At 34.7% G+C, this 21,451-nt stretch overlaps 1 protein-coding gene across 1 annotated transcript in view; it reads right to left on the bottom strand.

Moving 5' to 3' along the window:
* The window catches only part of CTNNA3 (catenin alpha 3), a 1,739,301-nt gene that overhangs the window by 59,511 nt on the left and 1,658,339 nt on the right, over positions 1–21,451 (bottom strand). Inside the window, exon 16 of the mRNA XM_053584032.1 lies at positions 4,567–4,672. Coding sequence (XP_053440007.1) covers positions 4,567–4,672 — 106 coding nt within the window. The remainder of the gene's footprint in view (positions 1–4,566; positions 4,673–21,451) is intronic.

Below are 21,451 nucleotides of genomic sequence, written 5' to 3'. Positions count from 1 at the left end.
TCGAACACTATCAGAAGCGCAATCATAGATAACCTCTCCAGATGGTCACTACAATAACTAAGTTAGTTTCTTTATTCTCAGTTCTGACACTTTTGAACCATATTTGTTCAGAACAAAATAACTTGTTTGAAACTGTTCTACTACATGAACTGAAAAAAAACTAAAGAGAGTCATCCATAATTCCTTATTAGTCAGTGACTACTTCTCTAAGCATCTCTTAAAACATCAAAATTACATCAAGGTTAGAAAAAATTTTTGGTTTTTCCCATACAATTTGAATAATGCTGGAAAACAGTGGACAAATTCAATAAAGCGATGTTATAAAAAGTACCTACTTCAAGGTGATCTGATTCCATTAAAGAATACTAATGTAGGAAAAAATATCCAGCAAAGTGACACAAATTATTTAACTTTGAAAAGTGTGTGTTCCAAAAATAAGGAGAAGAAAAATGGTAAGAAGCATTCAGTATTTAAAATATTATTATCAGTAGTAATGTACCACTGGTTTTCTTATTCCACTAAGATTTAGTCTTCCTCACAAAAGTGAATGCAGTAAAATTCTAAAATGAGGAAAACCATGAGCATATATGGGCTTCAGTCATTTATTCAGACTATGAAATTCTGACTCATATTAGAATATATTCAGTTGTAAATAATAAATATTAACAAGAGTAATAAAATTTTAATAATGCTTAGAGTAGCAAAATATTGAAGAAATATATATATTTGAGAAATGTTTTAAAATAGTTTATCTGCTATTATTAGTTCTTATTTTTTTCTCTTCCCTTATATCCACAAATAAAGTGTCTAATAGGATCGAGTTCTTCATGTTCCAAGAAATAGAGTATAAAATTAGCGAAGAAAAGTAAGCATAAAAAATTGGCCCGATAAAGTTTCCCTCTGAGTATGTGAGCAAGAAATAATATAGAATAGTTTCAAAGTCAAAAAAATATATATTTTTTCATAAAGGAAGATAAATATGTATTATGAAGTTGAATATAATATAAAAGCTGTGAAGTAATATTATACTCCAGTCTGAAAAATTAATTGAATGTTTCAAGACACATTTATTAATGAAACTAACATATTTTTTAATTAAAGTTAAGGAGAAAGTAACTGCAATAATGTAGCTGTTTCATAGAAAAACCGAAGTAGATATATGAAAAATCTAAGGAAAGAAACCAAGTTGTTTGTAAATAACAGTCTTTAGCAGAATAATATAATTCTTGCATTTTACATCTTTAGTATTGTACTAAATAATATCTTTCTCTCAATTTTGTATAGAATTCTAGAATTTATGGTTCACACACACAAAAATAAAATTTTGAAACCTATTAATATTTAAAGGGCAAAAAGAAGAATAAAACTGATAGTCTTAAGATCTAAAGCAGAACAAGGATGCCCACTTTCACCACTTTTATTCAACACAGTACTCAAAGTCCTAGCCAGAGTTAATAAGAAAGAGAAGGAAATAAAGCACATCTATTTTGAAATAAAGGAAATCTTACTGTCTCTGTTTGCAGATGACATGATCTTCTATTACAGAAAAACTAAAGACTCGATATAAAATCTGTTAGAACCGATAAACAAACCCAGTAAAGCTACAAGATATGAAATCAACATATGGACTTACAATCATGATTCAAACATTATAAAAATGATCTGCATAGCCAAAATATTTGTACCCCATAAAAGTGAAATTAAAAAGAAAAGGCCTCATTTCCAAGTGTTACTGAAGAGTGTCTTAATGAAGTCATAATTTAATATAATTTTCTCTAGCAAAATTATGCATAATGATAATCATAAATCACTTAAAAAGTTACACAAGATCTTATGCATGTAAGTAAGCACTAAAGTTTGAAACCAAGTAAATGGCTGCCTTGCTGAGTCAGGTATGAGATGGTAAGATCTAGAATATGAATGTGACAATAAAAATTAAAAGCAAAATATGTAGAGCTTATTTTCTTGAAGCAGTAATAGTACTTAGAGGTGTGCTTAATGTGAAGAAATAATAAAAGTAAAATTTCAAACAATGAAAATTCATACTTATTGTATTAAAAAATCAACATACAGAAAATCATAACTTTCTATATGCAATAGCGAACAATCTGGAAAAAAAATCCAAAAAGCAATCCCATTTATAATAACTACAAACAAAAAAATACCTCAGAATAAACTTAACCAAGGAGATGAAATATCTCTATAGGAAAACTAATAAAACACTAATGAAAAATATTCAAGACAACACACACACACACACAATAATAATAATAAATAATAAAATGAAAAGACAACTCATGTTCATGGATTGGAAAAATTAATATTATTAAAATGTTCATACTAATGAAAGTAATCTATAGATTCATGCAATACTTATCAAAATACCAATCAAATTCTTCATAGAAATAAAAATAAAAAAACATGGTAAAATTTATGTATAACCACAAAAAACATCAAATAGCCAAAGAATTACAAAATAATAATAATAATAAATAAAAAATAAAACCTAGCCAGGTGTTGTGGTGGGTGCCTGTAGTTCTTGCTACTTGGTAGGCTGAGGCAAGAGAATCACTTAAGCCCAGGAGTTTGAGGTTGCTGTGAGCTGTGACACTATGGCACTCTAACAAGGGTGACACAGTGAGACTCCATCTCAAAAAAAAAAAAAAAAAAAGAATTGGTAACAACAACAGCAACAAAATACTTGACTAATCAGAATATTTAGAGTGAAAATTTATTATAAAGCTGTAGTATCTGAAACAGCATGGTACTGGCATAAAAACAGACATATAGACCAATGAAACAGAATACAGGACCCAGAAATAAATCCACATATTTACGGCCAACTGAATTTTGACAAAGGTTTCAAGAACACACACTGGAAAGAACAGTCTCTGCAACGAGTGGTGCTAGGAAAACTGATTATCTTTATGAAGAAGAATGAAACTAGACCCCTATCTTCCACCACATACATAAGTCAACTCCAAAAATCAAATGATTTAAATGTAGATACAAAACTACTAGAAGAAAATATAGAGGAAATGCTTCAGGGTTTTGGCCTTGGCAAAATTTTAAAGACAAGACCTTAAAAACACAGACAACAAAAGCAAAAATAGACAGGTGGAATTATATAATACTAAAAAGCTTCTGCACAGCAAAGGAAACAACAAAGAAAAGAATCTGTAGAATTGGGGAGAATATCTGTGAATTATCTATCTGACAAGGGATTAATATCCGTAGTATACAAAGCTCTCGAAAAACAGCAAAACTTAACATAAAATCTGATTAATAATGGGCAAATGATCAGAATAGACATCTTTCAAAATAAGACATACACCTGGTCTACAGGTATATGTATATAAAAATAAAGCTCCACATCACTGATCATCAGGGAAATGTAAATTGAAACCATAATGAGATATCATCTCATTCCAATTAAAATGGGTATAATCAAAAAAGAGAAAAAAAAAAGTAAACATGGGGGAGGCTACAGAAAAAGAGGAAATCTTACACATAGTGGTTGGAAGGTAAATTAGTACAGCTGTTATATATTAGTACAGCTATATGAGCCAGCAAACCCACGGCGAGGTAATATATCAAAAGGAAAGGAAATCAGTCTATCAAGGAGATATGTGTATGACATTTACTGCAGCACTATTCATATCAGCCAATGCAGGGAATCAATTAGAGTGTTCATCAATGGATGAAAGGTTTACAAATGTGGCATCTATACACAATGGATTATGTAACCATCAAAAACAATTAAATCCTATCATTTGTGTCAACAGGGATGAGCCTGAAGAACACTAGGTTGGGTGAAATAAGCTAGGCACAGAAAGACAAACGCCACATATTTTCAGTCATATGTGACTGTTAAAAACGTTGATCTGATACAAGTAGAAAGTAGAATAATGGTTAGCAGAGGCTGAGAAAGGTAGGAGAGGAGGGAAAGATAAGATGTTGGTTAACAAGTACAGAAATAGAGTTCGAAAGGAAAATTAGCTTCTAGTACTCTTTAACATAGTTGGGGGACTACAGTTAACAATAATTTCAAAATGGCTAGATGAGAGGGTTTTGAATATTTCTAAAACAACAAAAATGAGAAATGTTTAAGCTGATGGGTACGACAGTTATCCTGATTTGACCATTACACATTGTATACATGTATAGAAGTAGCACCTGCACCCCAGGTATACATATGCACAATTACTATATATTAATTAAATATTAAAGACATAAAAAAGAAAGAAAGAAATCTCAGTATTAACAAAAAAAATCTATTTTGTTATTAAAGTAAAATAAATTGAGTATATTTGAAACTGAAAAACTATTTAAAATAATTTAAGTATATTTAAAGGTAAAAATTTGTCCAAAGAAATAATTAAGCTTTCTTAGAATTAATTGTCCACTACTCATGCACTAATAATGTCATGAAATAAAAAAGTAATTGAATTATAAATTAGGAATTAAAATGATATAATGATATGAAAACTTGGCTCTAATTAACCTACCAATGGCAAAGAACAATTAGCATGGACCTTCACCTGGTCCATTTGTAAAATTACTCACCTGGTCAGCAATCTGCCGAGCGAGGACATCCATCCTTGATCCTGATTCTGATATCAATTTAGCTGCATAGATCACCTCAGTTGTATGTTTTAGTGGTCCTTTGCCCCTGAAATAAAATAAAACATGTTAGTCACAGTGTTCATCAAAAATCCCCCAAAACTCTATCATATATTTCCATCAATATGCATGTCTATATATTCACACATATATAAAAGATTTGCACCACCAAGTTCTAGTGATTAGTGTGACATACTTTAGTTCTGAATAGGCCCCAATTAGACTTTGGTATTAAATAAGAATTTATTTATAGAAACTGCAGATCTATTGTGTTAAGATTCAGGAGATACTTCAGAGAGGATAAACTTCTGTTGATCTTCATTTCCTGGTATTTATAATAAAACTCAGTCTAGAAATACTGTTGTGAATTAAGGTACCTCAAGGCAAAGGTATTTTCCTGATTCCAGGGAGAGACATAACATTTTGGACATTATACATCCAACCGTATATTTTAATTAACAGGGCTACTTTTAATTCTCCCTTTTTTTTTTTTTGGAAGTGACCCTTTTAAAAGAAAGTTATTGGTTCATAACATTTGTATATTTTACACAGTATGTATAATATTTTGTTATATGTATAAAATGTGTAATGACCAGCTCAGGGGATCAATCATATCAAGTATTTATCATTTCTACATGTAGGGAACATTTCAAGTTGACTCTTCTAGTGACAATAACATATACAAATATTGTTGCTAAATGTAGTCACCCTAGTCTGCTTTCAAATATTAAAACTTATTATATCCCACCTGCTCACACATACACACCATTCCTAGCTTCTGATAACTATCATTCTACTCTGTACCTGAATAACATCAATGTTTCTAGTTCTCACATACGAGTGAGAATGTGAGATGTTTCTTTTTCTGTGTTTGGTCTATTTAAATTAAAACAATGAGCTCCAGTTCCATCCTTATTGCTGTCAATGATGGGATTGTACTCTTTCTTATGGCTGAGGAGTATTCCATTGTGTATATATACACATTTTCTTTATATCTGTATTTTCATCCAATGATAGACTCTTAGTTTGATTCCATATCTTTGCTATTGTGTATAGTACTCCAATAAATACGAATATTTAGGTATCTCTTTGATATACTAGTTTCCCTTCCTTTGGAAAAAAAAGCCAGCAGTGGATCATATGGTAGTTGTAATTTTAACTTTTTGAGAAATCTTTGTTCTGTCTTCCATAATAGCTATACTAATTTACATTCTCCAACAACAGTGTATGAATTCTCCTGTCTCTGAATCCTTGCCAGCATCTTTATAAAAAATATTTCATTTTTTGTTTTATTAAACCATAAACACATATGTCATGTATATATTAATGCATTTATGGGGTACAAGTTGATGATTTCATATAGAATTAGGAACACTTACATCACACTGGTTAATATATACCTCATCTTGTTTACTTAATTATTCTGTTAAGACATTTATACTCTATACTTAATAGATCTGACATGTACCCTTGCATTATGCATCATAGGTGTGATCCCACCATTCTCCCTCCCTCGACATGACCTCCCCCCTCTTTTTACAACCCTCCCTCTTCCCTCCTTCATCCTGGGCCATAGTTGTGATCTAGTCTTCATATGAAAGTGAGAGTGATTGTAAATTGGTTTCATAATAGTACTGAGGACATTGGATATTTTTTCTTCCATTCTTGAGATACTTTACTAAGTAGGATTTGTTCTAGCACCATCCATGTAAATGTAAAAGAGGTAAAGCCTCCATCCTTTTTTAAGGCTGCATAATATTCCATGGTCTACATATACCACAATTTATTAATCCATTCATGGATAGATGGGCACTTGGGGCTTCTTCCATTACTTGGCTATTATGAATTGAGCTGCAATGAACAATCTGGTGCAAATATCTTTGTTATAAAGTGATTTTTGGTCTTTTGGATATATATGTAGTAGAGGACTTTTAGGATCAAATGTCAGGTCTACTTTTAGATCCCTGAGTATTCTCCATACTTCTTTCCAAAAGGGACGTATTAGCTTGCACGCCCACCAGCAGTGCAGAAGTGTTTCCTTTTCTCCACATCCATGCCAACATCTGTAGTTCTGGGTTTTTATTACGTGAGTCACACTTACTAGAGTTAGATGATATCTCAAAGTGGTTTTGATTTGCATTTCTCTGATGATTAAAGATGATGAGCATTTTTTCATGTTTCTATAGGCCATGACCCTATCTTCTTCAGAGAAACTTCTGTTCAAGTCTCTTGCCCACAGTGAAATTGGATTACTTGTTCTTTTCTTATTAATAAGTTTGAGTTCTCTGTGAATTCTGGTTATCAAATTTTTGTCAGAAGCATAACCTGCAAATATCCTCTCCTATTCTGCGTGCTGTCTGCTTGCTTTACTTACTGTGTTATTGGCTGTGCAGAAGCTTTTTAGTTTGATCAGATCCCAGAAATGTATTTTTGATTTTGCTTCAATTGCCCGGGGGATCCTCCTCATAAACTATTCTCCCAGGCCAATTTCTTCAAGTGTTTTTCCTGCACTCTTTCCAAGAATCTTTATAGTTTCATGTCTTAAGTTTAGATCTTTTATCCCGTGAGAGTCAATTTTTGTTAATGGTAAAAGGTGTGGGTCCAGGTTCAGTCTTCTACAAGTTGCCAGCTAGTTCTCCCAGCACTATTTGTTAAATAGGTAATCTTTCCCCCAATTTATATTTTTGATAGGCTTATCAAAGATCAAATGATGATAAGTGTCTGGGTTCATCTCTTGGTTCTCAATTCTGTTCCATACATCTACCTCTCTATTTTTGTGCCAGCACCATGCTGTTTTGATCACTATAGATGTATAGTTTGAAGCCAGGTAGCATGATTCCTCCTGATTTGTTTTTATTTCTGAGTAATGTCTTGGCTATTTGAGGTTTTTTCCTGGTTCCATATAAAACAAAGCACTATTTTTTATAGATTTTTAAGTATGATGGTGATGCTTTAATAAGGATTGCATTAAATTTGTAAATTGCTATGGGTAACATGGACATTTTAACAATGTTGATTCTTCCGAGCCATGAGCATGGTATGTTTTTTCATTTGTTAACATCTTTCAGCTTTTCTTTTCTGAGTTTCCATAATTCTCTTTATAGAGATTTTTCACGTCCTTTGTTAGGTAAATTCCCAAATATTTCATCTTTGGCACAACTGTAAAAAGAATAGAGTCCTTGACTGTTTTTTCGGCTTGACTTTTATTGGTATATATAAAAGCTACTGATTTGTGAGTATTGATTTTATATCCTGAGACACTACTGTATTCCTTGATCACTTCTATGAATTTTTTGGTTGAGTCCCTGGGGTTTTCCAGGTAAAAACCTTTTAAATAATAACCAGTCTTACTGGGGTAAGATAATATCTCACTTTGGTTTTGATTTCAATTTCCCTTATGGTTGGTAATTTCAAGCATGTTTTATATACCTACCAGCCATATACATATATATATATATATACACACACATATGTTATATATATATGTATATACATATATATATAGAAATGTCTATTCATGTCCATTGCTCATATTTTAATGGGATCACTAGATTTTCCTGCTGTTGAGTTGAATTCCTTGTATATTCAGGATATTAGTCCCTTGTAGAATTAATTTCCAAATATTTTCACCCATTTAACAGGTAATCTCTTTGTTCAATTGATTGCTTCCTCTGCTGTGCAGAAGCTTTTTAGTTTAATGTAGTCTCATTTGTTTATATGTGTTTTGCGGGCCTGTGCTTTTGAGGCCCTACTCATAATTTTGTTTTTCTAGACAAATGTTCTGAAGTGTTTCCCTTATTTTATCTTCTAGAAAAACAGTTTTGAATGTTATGTTTAGGTTCTTACTTCATTTAGAGTTCATGTTTGAATATGGTGATAAATAAGGGCCTAATTTCATGCTTCTGCATATGAATGTCCCATTTTCCCAGCACCCTTTATCATAGAGGATAATTTTTCCAATATATGTTTCTGATACCTTTGTCAGAAACCAGTTAGCTTAAATACACGAATTTATTTCTGGGTCCCCTTTTCTTTTCCATTGTTCTCTGTCTTTTTTTAAAAAACAATACAATGCAATTTTGGTTACTATAGTGTTGATATATATTTTGAAATCAGGTACTGTGATGCCCCCAGTTTTGTTCTTTTTGCTTAGGATTGCTCTGGCTACCTCGGTTCCATACAAATGTCTTATTCATATCCTGAAATTTTTTTTTTCAGATTTTTTTTCTTTCTTTCTTTCTTTTTTTTTTATTGTTGGGGATTCATTGAGGGTACAATAAGCCAGGTGACACTAATTGCAATTGTTAGGTAAAGTCCCTCTTGCAATTATGTCTTGCCCCTATAAAGTATGACACACACCAAGGCCCCACCCCCCTCCCTCCGTCCCTCTTTCTGCTTCCTCCCCATAACCTTAATTATCATTAATTGTCCTCATATCAAAATTGAGTACATAGGATTCATGCTTCTCCATTCTTGTGATGCTTTACTAAGAATAATGTCTTCCACTTCCATACAGGTTAATGCGAAGGATGTAAAGTCTCCATTTTTTTTAATAGCTCAATAGTATTCCATGGTATACATATACCACAGCTTGTTAATCCATTCCTGGGTTGGTGGGTATTTAGGCTGTTTCCACATTTTGGCGATTGTAAGTTGAGCTGAAATAAACAGTCTAGTACAAGTGTCCTTATGATAAAAAGATTTTTTTCCTTCTGGGTAGATGCCCAGTAATGGGATTGCAGGATCAAATGGGAGGTCTAGCTTGAGTGCTTTGAGGTTTCTCCATACTTCCTTCCAGAAAGGTTGTATTAGTTTGCAGTCCCACCAGCAGTGTAAAAGTGTTCCCTTTCCACATCCACGCCAGCATCTGCAGTTTTGAGATTTTGTGATGTGGGCCATTCTCACTGGGGTTAGATGATATCTCAGGGTTGTTTTGATTTGCATTTCTCTAATATATAGAGATGATGAACATTTTCTCATGTGTTTGTTAGCCATTCATCTGTCATCTTTAGAGAACGTTCTATTCATGTCTCTTGCCCATTGATATATGGGATTGTTGGCTTTTTTCATGTGGATTAATTTGAGTTCTCTATAGATCCTAGTTATCAAGCTCTTGTCTGATTGAAAATATGCAAATATCCTTTCCCATTGTGTAGGCTGTCTCTTTGCTTTGGTTATTGTCTCCTTAGCTGTACAGAAGCTTTTCAGTTTAATGAAGTCCCATTTGTTTATTTTTGTTGTTGTTGCAATTGCCGTGGCAGTCTTCTTCATGAAGTCTTTCCCCAGGCCAATATCTTCCAGTGTTTTTCCTATGCTTTCTTGGAGGATTTTTATTGTTTCATGCCTTAAATTTAAGTCCTTTATCCATTTTGAATCAATTTTTGTGAGTGGGGAAAGGTGTGGGTTCAATTTCAGTCTTTTCCAGTTCTCCCAACACCATTTATTGAACAGGGAGTCTTTCCGCCAAGGTATGGTCTTGTTTGGTTTATCAAAGCTTAGGTGGTTGTAAGATGTTAGTTTCATTTCTTGGTTTTCAATTCGATTCCAAGTGTCTATGTCTCTGTTTTTGTGCCAGTACCATGCTGTCTTGAGCACTATGGCTTTGTAGTACAGACTAAAATCTGGTATGCTGATGCCCCGAGCTTTATTTTTATTACTAAGAACTGCCTTAGCTATACGGGTTTTTTTCTGCTTCCATACAAAACGCAGAATCATTTTCTCCAAATCTTGAAAGTACGATTTTGGTATTTTGATAGGAATGGCATTTAATAGGTAGATTGCTTTGGGAAGTATAGAAATTTTAACAATGCTGATTCTTCCCATCCATGAGCATGGTATGCTCTTCCATTTGTTAATATCCTCTGCTATTTCCTTTCTGAGGATTTCATAATTTTCTTTACAGAGGTCCTTCACCTCCTTCATTAGGTATATTCCTAGGTATTTCATTTTCTTTGAGACTATGGTAAAGGGAGTTGTGTCCTTAATTAGCTTCTCCTCTTCACTGTTATGGGCGTATACAAAGGCTACTGACTTGTGGACATTGATTTTATATCCTGAAACATTACTGTATTTTTCGATGACTTCTAGGAGTCTTGTGGTTGAGTCTTTGGGGTTCTCTATGTATAAGATCATGTCGCCAGCAAAGAGGGAGAGTTTGACCTCCTCTACTCCCATTTGGATTCCCTTTATTTCCTTGTCTTGACGAATTGTATTGGCTAGAACTTCCAGCACTATGTTGAATAGTAAAGATGACACAGGACAACCTTGTCTGGTTCCAGTTCTAAGAGGAAAAGCTTTCAGTTTTACTCCATTAAGTAAAATAATAGCTGTGTGTTTGTCATAGATAGCTTCAACCAGTTTTAGAAATGTGCCACCTATGCCTATACTCTTCAGTGTTCTAATAAGAAAAGGATGCTGGATTTTATCAAATGCTTTTTCTGCATCTGTTGAGAGGATCATGTGATCTTTATTTTTGCCTCTGTTAATATGGTGGATAACGTTTATGGACTTGCGTATGTTAAACCAGCCTTGCATCCCTGGGATGAAGCCTACTTGATCATGATGAATGACTTTTTGATGATAAGCTGTAATCTATTGGCTAGGATTTTGTTGAGAATTTTTGCATCTATATTCATGAGTGAGATTGGTCTGAAATTCTCCTTTTTGTTTGGGTCTTTTCCTGGTTTTGGTATCAGGGTGATGTTTGCTTCATAGAATGTGTTGGGGAAGATTCCTTCTTCCTCAATTTTTTGGAATAATTTCTGCAGTACAGGAATAAGCTCTTCCTTGAAGGTTTGATAGAATTCTGGTGTGAAGCCATCTGGACCAGGGCATTTTTTGGTTGGAAGCTTTTTTATTGTTTCTTTGATCTCAGTGCTTGAAATTGGTCTGTTCCGGAGCTCTATTTCTTCCTGGCTAAGTCTAGGGAGAGGGTGTGATTCCAAATATTGATCTATTTCCTTCACATTGTCAAATTTCTGGGCATAGAGTTTCTGGTAGTATTCAGAGATGATCTCCTGTATCTTTGTGGGATCAGTTGTTATTTCCCCTTTATCATTTCTGATTGAGGTTACTAGAGATTTTACTTTTCTATTTCTCGTTAGTCTGGCCAATGTTTTGTCTATTTTATTTATTTTTTCAAAAAACCAACTCCTTGTTTCATTAATTTTCTGAATGATTCTTTTGTTTTCAATTTCATTGATCTCTGATTTGGTTTTGGATATTTCTTTTCTTCTACTGAATTTAGGCTTAAATTGTTCTTCTTTTTCCAATTCCATAAGATGGCTTGTGAGATTGTTGATGCACTCTCTTTCCTTTTTTTGAATGTAGGCATCTAAAGCGATAAATTTTCCTCTCAAAACTGCTTTTGCAGTATCCCACAGGTTTTGGTAGCTTGTGTCTTCATTGTTGTTATGCTCAAGGAAGTTAATGATTTCCTGTTTTATTTCTTCCTGCACCCATCTGTTATTCATCAGAAGATTGTTTAATTTCCATGCCTTAGGGTGGGGTCGAGCATTTTTGTTAGAGTTGAGTTCCACCTTTAGTGCCTTATGGTCTGAGAAGATACAAGGCAAAATTTCAATTCTTTTGATTCCGTTGATATTTGTTTTGTGTCCAAGGATATGATCAATTTTGGAGAATGTTCCATGGGGTGATGAGAAGAATGTATATTCTTTACCTTTGGGATGGAGTGTTCTATATGCATCTATAAAGCACAGTTGTTCTAGGGTCTCACTTAATCTCTTATATCTTTGTTTAATTTCTGTTTAGAGGATCTGTCCAGCTCTGTAATAGTGTTAAAGTTCCCTGTTATTATGGTATTATCAGATATCATATTGCTCAGACTGAGTAAGGTCTGTTTCAAGAATATGGGAGCATTTAAATTGGGTGCATAAATATTTAGAATTGAAACATCTTCTTGTTGTATTTTTCCGTTGATCAATATAAAGTGACCATCTTTGTCTTTTTTGATTTTAGTTGCTTTAAATCCACATGTATGTCAGAATAAGATCGCAACTCCTCTTTTCTTCTGAATTCATTTGCCTGAAAAATTGTCTTCCAACCCTTGACTCGGAGCTTTAATTTGTCTTTTGAAGCCAGGTGTGTTTCTTGTAGACAGCAAATGGATGGCTTGTGTTTTTTAATGCAATCAGCCAATCTATGTCTCTTCAGTGGGGAATTCAAGCCATTAACATTTATTGAGATGGGGCGGTGCCTGTGGCTCAAGGAGTAGGGCGCTGGTCCCATATGCCGGAGGTGGCGGGTTCAAACCCAGCCCTAGCCAAAAAAAAAAAAGAAAAAAAACATTTATTGAGATAATTGATATGTGTGGTAGTACTCTATTCATCTTATTTTGTGAGAGTCCATTGCTCAGTTTTATCTTTTGTATCAGTGTGAGGTTAGGTTCTGTCCTTTAATTTCTGAGTTCTTACTTTGCTGCTGATCCATTGTGGTGGTCAATATGCAGAACAGGTTGAAGTATTTCCTGTAGACCTGGTCTTGTTGTGGCGAATTTCCTCAATGTTTGTATATCCATAAATGATTTGATTTCTCCATCAATTTTGAAGCTTAGCTTAGCAGGGTACAGAATTCTGGGCTGGAAATTGTTCTGTTTAAGTAGATTAAAGGTAGATGACTATTGTCTTCTTGCTTAGAAAGTTTCATTAGAGAAGTCTGCAGTCACTCTGATGGATTTGCCCCTGTAGGTCAACTGGCGCTTACTCCTGGCAGCTTGCAGAATCTTTTCTTTTGTCTTGACTTTGGACAGGTTCATCACAATGTGTCTTGGAGAAGCTCGGTTAGAGTTGAGGCGACCTGGGGTCTGATAGCTCTCTGAAAGCAGTGTGTCAGAATCTTTGGTGATATTTGGGAAATTTTCTTTTATAATATTCTCTAGTATGGCTTCCATTCCTCTGGGGCATTCTTCTTCCCCTTCTGGGATTCCTATAACTCGTATGTTGGAACGCTTCACAATGTCCCATAATTCTGACAGTGAATGTTCTGCTTTCTCTCTCTTCTTTTCTGCCTCTTTTACTATCTGAGTTATCTCAAGAACTTTGTCTTCTACCTCTGAAATTCTTTCTTCTGCATGGTCTAAAATGTTGCTGATACTTTCCATTGCATCTTTAAGTTCCCTAATTGACTGTTTCAGTTCCTTCAGGTCTGCTATATCCTTTTTATATTCTTCATATCGTTCATCTCTTATTTGATTCTGTTTTTGGATTTCCTTTTGGTTATTTTCCACTTTATTAGCAGTTTCCTTCATTGTTTACATCATTTCTTTCATTGTTTTTATCATGTGTATTCTAAATTCCCTTTCTGTCATTCCTAACATTTCTTTATAGGTAGAATCCTCTGCAGTAGCTACCTCATGGTCCCTTGGCGGGGTTGTTCTGGACTGGTTCTTCATGTTGCCTGGAGTTTTCTGCTGATTCTTCCTCATGAGTGATTTTTTTTATCTGTTTCCTTGCCCTAATTTTCCTTTCACTTCCTCTTGCTCTTTAAGTTCTCGTGCCTGTGGAAGTTGCAGGCGGGTTTAGACCGATTGAACACACGCAACCACTTGCTGGTTTTCCATTGTTTTAGTCCTCCTCTTGGTGTCCAGATGTCTCTCGCTGACTCTCTGTATCCTCACAGGGGTGATGATAAGCAGATCCCACCAACCAGAGATGCCTGGAGTCCTATCTCCCCAGACTCACAGTGCCCAGTTGCAAGGAAGCTGTTACTCGGCCACCATCTTGCTCTCCTCTTTTTTCTGATATTTTTTTGTGATACTGTGTAGAGGTTTTTAGAAAATCATTTTTAATTCATTTTCTAACATTTCATATATTTCTTTTTCTTTGAAATATTTTGCTGGAGAATTATTGTGTTCTCCGAAAGGTATCATATTTCCTTGCTTTTCATTGTTTCTTATGCCCTTACATTGAATTTGTGCATTTGGTGTAACAGTCACTTCCTCCAATTTTTTATTCTAGATTTCATAAGGTAAAACTTTTTCCTGAAGATGAATCCAGGTGGGGAACTTTAGCTTTGATTCTTGGTGTGTGCAGTGATATTGTCTCCATATGATTTCTTCAGATTTAAGCAGCATTAGTGGTTATCTTGTTTGGTTTATGTTGTGTTTATTGGTAGAGGGTCCAGTGAGTTTATACCAGGGATAAGAATTAACATGGAGCTGACACTGGTCCTAGTGCTGATAGCAACAACCCCAGCATTTTCTCCCATTTGGGAGAAAATTTAGATCAACTCTAAATTTTTCTCCCATTTGGCCTGACAGTGCTCCTTCCACCTTCAAAGAGGAGATATCCAAAAATTTACATCAGTAAATTCATTTATTCTAGCATCACTTCAAAGGTAAATGTTGACCATATTGCTGAAATGATTACAAATGTTCTTCCAAACAAAATAAATGTAGGCCTGGAGACTCTGAAATGGTGTGCTATCTGTTAAAATCTCAAGAAGTCCAGCCTTATTTTGAAAAAATAACACGTCATTACAACAACTGCTAATAGTGGCTAAGCCATAATCACAGCTTTGATTAGCCGAGAAAACACTTCAGTTGAAGGACAGAGAGTTGTGGACTGGGTACCTTTTGCATGATTTTATCACTCCCTCTCATCTTGTTTGCCCACTCCTTAGTTCTGCCACTTCAACATCATTATTTGAATATGACAGAAAAAGGATGGGAAGTCTAAACTCAGAGAGTCCCAGAAAATCAGTGAGGCTTGGGAGAACACCCTTCATACCGTCCACACCATTCATGGGCTGTTCCTGACATGGTTTATTTTTGTCCCTGCTCCTCCTCAATCTGTTTACTTGCTGCTAAGCAGTTTCCCCTTTTCCCAGAGTAAGAAAAAGGCAGTATATCATAGAAGTTGAGTATGAATAAGTTAACATAACATAACATAACATAATTAACATAAGTTAATTTCTACAAAGTGCTTACAATATTGTCTTAAACAAAAGCTTTCAAAAATATTTTACGAGTTGTCCTCATTTTTGTTGTTTTTACTTGAGGCAATTTTGGTTTCTAATGTCATGGAATAAAGGTTGGATTGATTCAGGATTTTGCAAGGTATGTAAAAAGAAGGCACATGAACTACTTATGCTTTTTTGTTTTTGTTTTTGTTTTTTTTAGAGATTCACTTTATCACCCTCTGTAGAATGCTGTGGTGTCACAGCTCACAATAACCTCCAACTCCTGGGCTTAGGCGATTCTCTTGCCTCAGCCTCCTGAGTAGCTGGGACTACAGATGCCTGCCCACAATGCCCAACTATTTTTTGTTTCAGTTTGGCTAGGGCCAGGTTTGAACACGCCACCCTCGGTATATAGGGCTGGCACCCTACCCACTGAGCCACAGGCGCTGCCCACTGCTTATGTTTTTGGATTAACTTTCCATTTGTTCCTTGAGTAATTGAATGTATTAAGTCTGAGAAGATGTATTATTAGAGGAAAATCTTTGTTCACTAAGAAGAATAGCCCTAGGTAGTGATAAAAGATGAAGAGATTCATACGAAACTAAATGATCAGAAAACCTTGCACTTGAAAAACTCAACACCAAAATGCCTGTGCCCTGTCTGCCAAAAAGGTTCTTTCATTACTCTTTTTCTCTGGTGCCTCTTAAAATCATTATAAGCAAGTTTTCCCGTAAAAATGAAACAGCAAGGCTAACACATGAGAACCTAGCCTCATGATTATCATGCTTTTCCTCTGAATCTGCTGACAAAGATCACTTTGTAATAAAAAGAATCAACATTAATCATCACAATATTTGAGTTGCTCTTATCAAATTTACTTTACACATTGGACCAGACTAGATGTTATGTAGATGGTTATGTTCAAGAAAGGCATTGCATTTCATTATTTCAATGTATCTCCAGAGAAAGTTAAACTTAAATAAAGCTGTCTAAGCTCCCGAAAGGCAATGCATCAATTTTCAAGGTCTTAAACAATAGACAAAGGTTATTTCTAAGGACAGCAGCTAAGGTTCTCACAGCTTAACAAAAGCCAGAGAGTTATATCTAAGGAATGCCGCTAAAGTACTCTGCCCCTCAAAATAATAGGTCTCCTTATAAGAAATCCCTAGACTAGTGAAAGGGAAATTACCTCTAACTTAAATGCACACCTTGTTACAAGGCCACTATCTTAAACACAGGTAGAACTTAACAGTAATAATAATACACTCTGACAGACAACAATTACTCTCTTCCCCTTGTTCTTAAGTAAATGTGCTGCCTGGCCAACTTCCTACCGTGTGCCCTCTTCCCAACAAATACACATTTTATAAATGATTCCATAGTATGCTGAGCTTGCAGAGAATGCTGCAATTACTGAAACTATGATAACTTTTAAAATTCTCAGCCTGAAATGTGCTTTGTAATGAAGACCTTTTAAATTGGGAAATATATTCAAAGGTTGTTTGCTGCCTTCATTTTCATAATGCGTTCTCAAATGATCTGTCAGCAAATGGTATCTTAAATCACTTAGTGGGATCATACAGAGAAAGATACCCAGAGTCGGAAGGGGGACATAGTGGAAATAGTTAAGTAAATCAGAGGCCAAAAATATTTAATAAACAGTTTTGAAGAGGGGCCTGGCAAATGACAACTATGTGGAGTAATACGTTCCGCAACTCACAGATATTTCAAAACATCATATTGTGCACAATAAATACGTGCAAATTCATGCCAATTAAAAAAATAAAATTTAATACACTACATTTTTGGAAATATAAGTTACAAGGCGCATTAGGAAAGGCTGCAATAACCCAGTGATGGTGATGTTTTGGGCGTTGTTTTCAAGTGAGCAGAAGGAATGCTTTTAAAACTTAATTTATTGGCTTACCATAAACCTGACAGCCATTTCTGATACTGCCCCATCCTTGAATCACTTTCCTTCCCCTGAACTCATCCCATTTTTGGCATCCAGCCTCCTCTCTTTTTTCATTCAATTTGCACAAGAAATTAAAATAATGGTACAGATCAGTACTACCTCAATTAACCAGGGCTCTGGTTTAAAAACAAAAAATACCAAATGTTTTCACAGGCTTATTTTGTCTTTTTAGGGACAAAGACTATCTATGACATAATTTGGTATTTTCCTGCAACTGATTAAAAACAAAACAGAGAGCTTCCTTATATCACTTACATTTTATAGTCTCTAAATCTGTGATAATATAATATCATCCTCCTTTTCAAGACTAAAAACTTTCCCCTTAATTTTTTTTCCTTTGAGATTTATATAGAATAAGTCCCATGCCATTGTGGTTCATTCAATTAATAAATGAAAACACCGATAACACATATTTTCTTCCTGGGTAATAACACATTTAGCATTTTCTAGGTGCTAGGCCATATTCCATACAGACACTAATTTTATCACAGCCATAATCCTATAAATTTGAAATTATTGTCCTTATTTTGAAGATGAGGAAACTGAAAGAAGTTTATATATCTGAACCCAGTTACACATGTAGTTAAGTTTCAGAGATGGAATTTGAACTCAGGCAATCTTGCTACAAAATCTGCTTTTAACGACCATGCTATAGTGCCTCCCATAAAACAAAATAAGATAAAATTCAAACATTAAAAGATCTTCTTAGACATTTATGGGCATTACTATGAACTTACAGAAAGCAAAGACTGGGGTTAGATTTGGGTAATGTTTAGTTAGGACATCAAATAAAAGAGATTCACTCACACACAACAGCCTTAAAGAATACAAACAAAATCTGTGTCCCAGTAAAACAAAAAATATGCTACATGGCATAGAATTTTAGGGTCATGACAAATGGGTGAAATGGCCCTGGTAACCTTTAGTCATAGAGTTTCTTTTTCGAGATATTTTTACTCTTTTTCTGTCTCTCTGTCCATTGCATCTCCTCTCTGGATTCTAAACGCTGCATTCAAACTCAGCCGATACATGCACTGTGCTAGACGGGAGATTGCACTGTGATGTTTATTTACAATATAACAAATCAAAGTTTTATCTGAGAGTCTTAGCTTGAGGCCTAATTATCCTATATTTTCCTAATTAAATTTAGTGTTTCAATGAAGTGGACTAAAAGGAGTATAGACTTGGGAAGGCATTTTGTCTGCCTCTCAATACCATCACCGAATAGCCAAGTAGACATTTTGATCTGAGTTTACTTTTCATTACAACAATAATTGTAATATTTGTCATATTGTAAGGACCATAAAGTCAAACGTTTTACACAATATGTAGTACATAGTAGGTACTCACCAAATGTACTTTCTTTTTTTCCCTCCTTCCTTTACAAATAATATTTTGTAAAAATAATTCCTTTTCATTTTTTATTGAGTGGCTTCTTACATCTGATTATAGTAGTACTCTGTGTAGAGAATTGACTATAAAATAATGTCATTTTACTAATAAAAAGGACTATAAATTATATGCAAACAAAAACAAATCCTGTATGGATGTACATGTATCTGTAGTTGTTATTATTAGGCTATCCTTTAACTCCTAAGAGAGTTTATTTACATTTAGTGACAAATTTCTATGGTAGTCAAACTTCCTAGGATTAATGACGTAGCTCTACAGAGGTGCTATCAGAATTCCTTTATCTGTAATTTTGTATTGGATCACACACAAACAAGTAATTATCATTGGTGCAGCCACGAATGATGAGAGGAAGAGATGAAGAGAGATACCAGACTCAAGCGAGGACGTACTGATCTTCTATTCAAACATGAAATTTTAATTAGGCAACTTTCCTCCTCTGGATGTTATTTCTTGTAAATTATAAAAAGTGTCATTCTCAAGTTTTGAGGACCCTATAAAAGTGCTTGGAAAATCACCTAGTGAATAATCAGCTAGCAATCATCTTGAGTAATTAGTATATCCGGAGGAACCTTTGGGATTTGAGTCTGATAAAGCTGTTGCTCCAAGAAAGAAAAGAAATTATTTGTCTGAACGTTATGTGTGACTATATGAATGTCACATACATACATACACTTCTCATTTCTGTTCCCCTTGTTCTTTATTTTTCAGAGTAGTCTATCTGCTGCATGTACAATTATATCAACCCATCTTAGTGGTTTAGCACAAAGTTTACTTCCCTTTAACATCACAGTGAAGGTGGGTTGAGAAGTGGTGGGTGGTATACCACATAGTTGCTTAAGAATCCAGGTACTTTCTGTCCTTAAGAACTCCTGTTTCCTAAGGCTTCGGAGCTGTCTTCGGGATCCATTGCATGGGAAGGGGACATGTAACACAAGAAAAAAATGACTGGCTTTAGGGGTCAGGATAGAAATTGCCACTCAACACTCCCAGTCACATTCTGTTGGGGCCCTAAAAGCAACATGTTTTGCGAGGTAAAAGCATTGCCTCTGCACATGTTCCCAGGGGTGCTAAAATCCTATATATATATATTTTTCTTTTTTTTTTTCATTTCAGCAACAAAGGCTCTGTTCCTTGTGAAAGGAGATTTTGGGTGTTACAAAGTGAGTGGCTAAAAAATGGGAAGAAACAAAGGCCCTTCACCAATACAGCCGAAATTACAAGACGGATACTCCACCAATTTTATTTCTTATTCTGAAATTATCACCATGTAGATGATCTTATTAAAAACAAACAAACAAACAAAAAAAAAAACAGAAGTTCTACTTTGTGCATGGTAATGACAGTCTTTCATATTTAATGCTGCATTTATCTATGAAACAAGGGTAGGGCTTATTTCAGAGATATTTTGTGGGCTCAGCCAGGGAGAATACTTTGTGATTATTGTTGCTGCTGGTGGTACTACTATCTCTGCTGTGGTTGGTGGTGATGGTAGAGTGTGTGTGTGTAGAGAGAGAGAGTGGATTCCCTGCCTCAAATTTATAAACTAGTTTTCTAGAAACATCTAAGACCTAAATCTTTTTTTCTGTCCTTCACTTTCCAAATCCCCCAATTTATCCTTTACTTGTTAGTGATGTATCAATGCCTTGAAAGGCTTAGAATTTAGAGAAGGATTTCATGGAGGGCCAAAAAAAAAAAAAAAATACATTAAACAAATAGGAGTAAAGAAGCAAAGTAGAATTAGAAAGAATATCTTTATCAAAGCTTGTCTTTTGAGTTATGTCCAAAATAGAGGACAGCCTACTGCACAGGTTGACTTTGTAGTAAAACCGACTCCCTTTTCCAGGCCTTTATAAAGGTGAAGATTTTACTATTTTTCTTTGTAACTTTGTATTGAAAACATATATAATAACAAACTTTACTGTATTATTATATGATCATTATGTTCCGGGGATTGTTATAATTGATTACTTCTCTCACTTCTATACCCAGCACTGATGCACAGAGTTGCGCTGCTGTTGTAATGCACACATGTAAGAGTCGCTGGTCACAACGTGGACACTTGCATGTGTGTGCCCAGCACATCTCGGGCTGCCTTACTTGCCCACTCTGTTCCTAAAATATATTATCTTTGTCTTGTAAGCAAGAAAATGGAATCTTGGAAACTCAAAGCTTCTTATCATTTTCTCCAGCATACATGAATATGGGTCAGTTTACATTAAATAGCAAAGGGTTTAAGTCATTAGTACTTTTGGAACACATTAAAAATAAATCCCATAGTGAAAGCAACATACTGTGTTTCTGTCAGTGTGTATCTTAGATTCAATAGTTACCTCTGAATCAGTGGAATGTTTCATATATTGCAAAGAAATTTATAGAAACCAGAGATTCCCAGCCAGTGTTCAGTGTGAGTTCTATTAAAGTATCATTTTCTGTTTACCTAAACCAATCTGAAGGCTTATGAAATAAATCTGGCAGGAATCTGGCTCTTATCATTTCCTTTTCCTCAGCCCCACCCCTACCCCA

The sequence above is a fragment of the Nycticebus coucang genome, chromosome 3 (assembly GCF_027406575.1).
Source record: "Nycticebus coucang isolate mNycCou1 chromosome 3, mNycCou1.pri, whole genome shotgun sequence".
Taxonomy (NCBI): Eukaryota; Metazoa; Chordata; class Mammalia; order Primates; family Lorisidae; genus Nycticebus; species Nycticebus coucang.
This window is presented reverse-complemented; position numbering and strand designations above follow the sequence as displayed.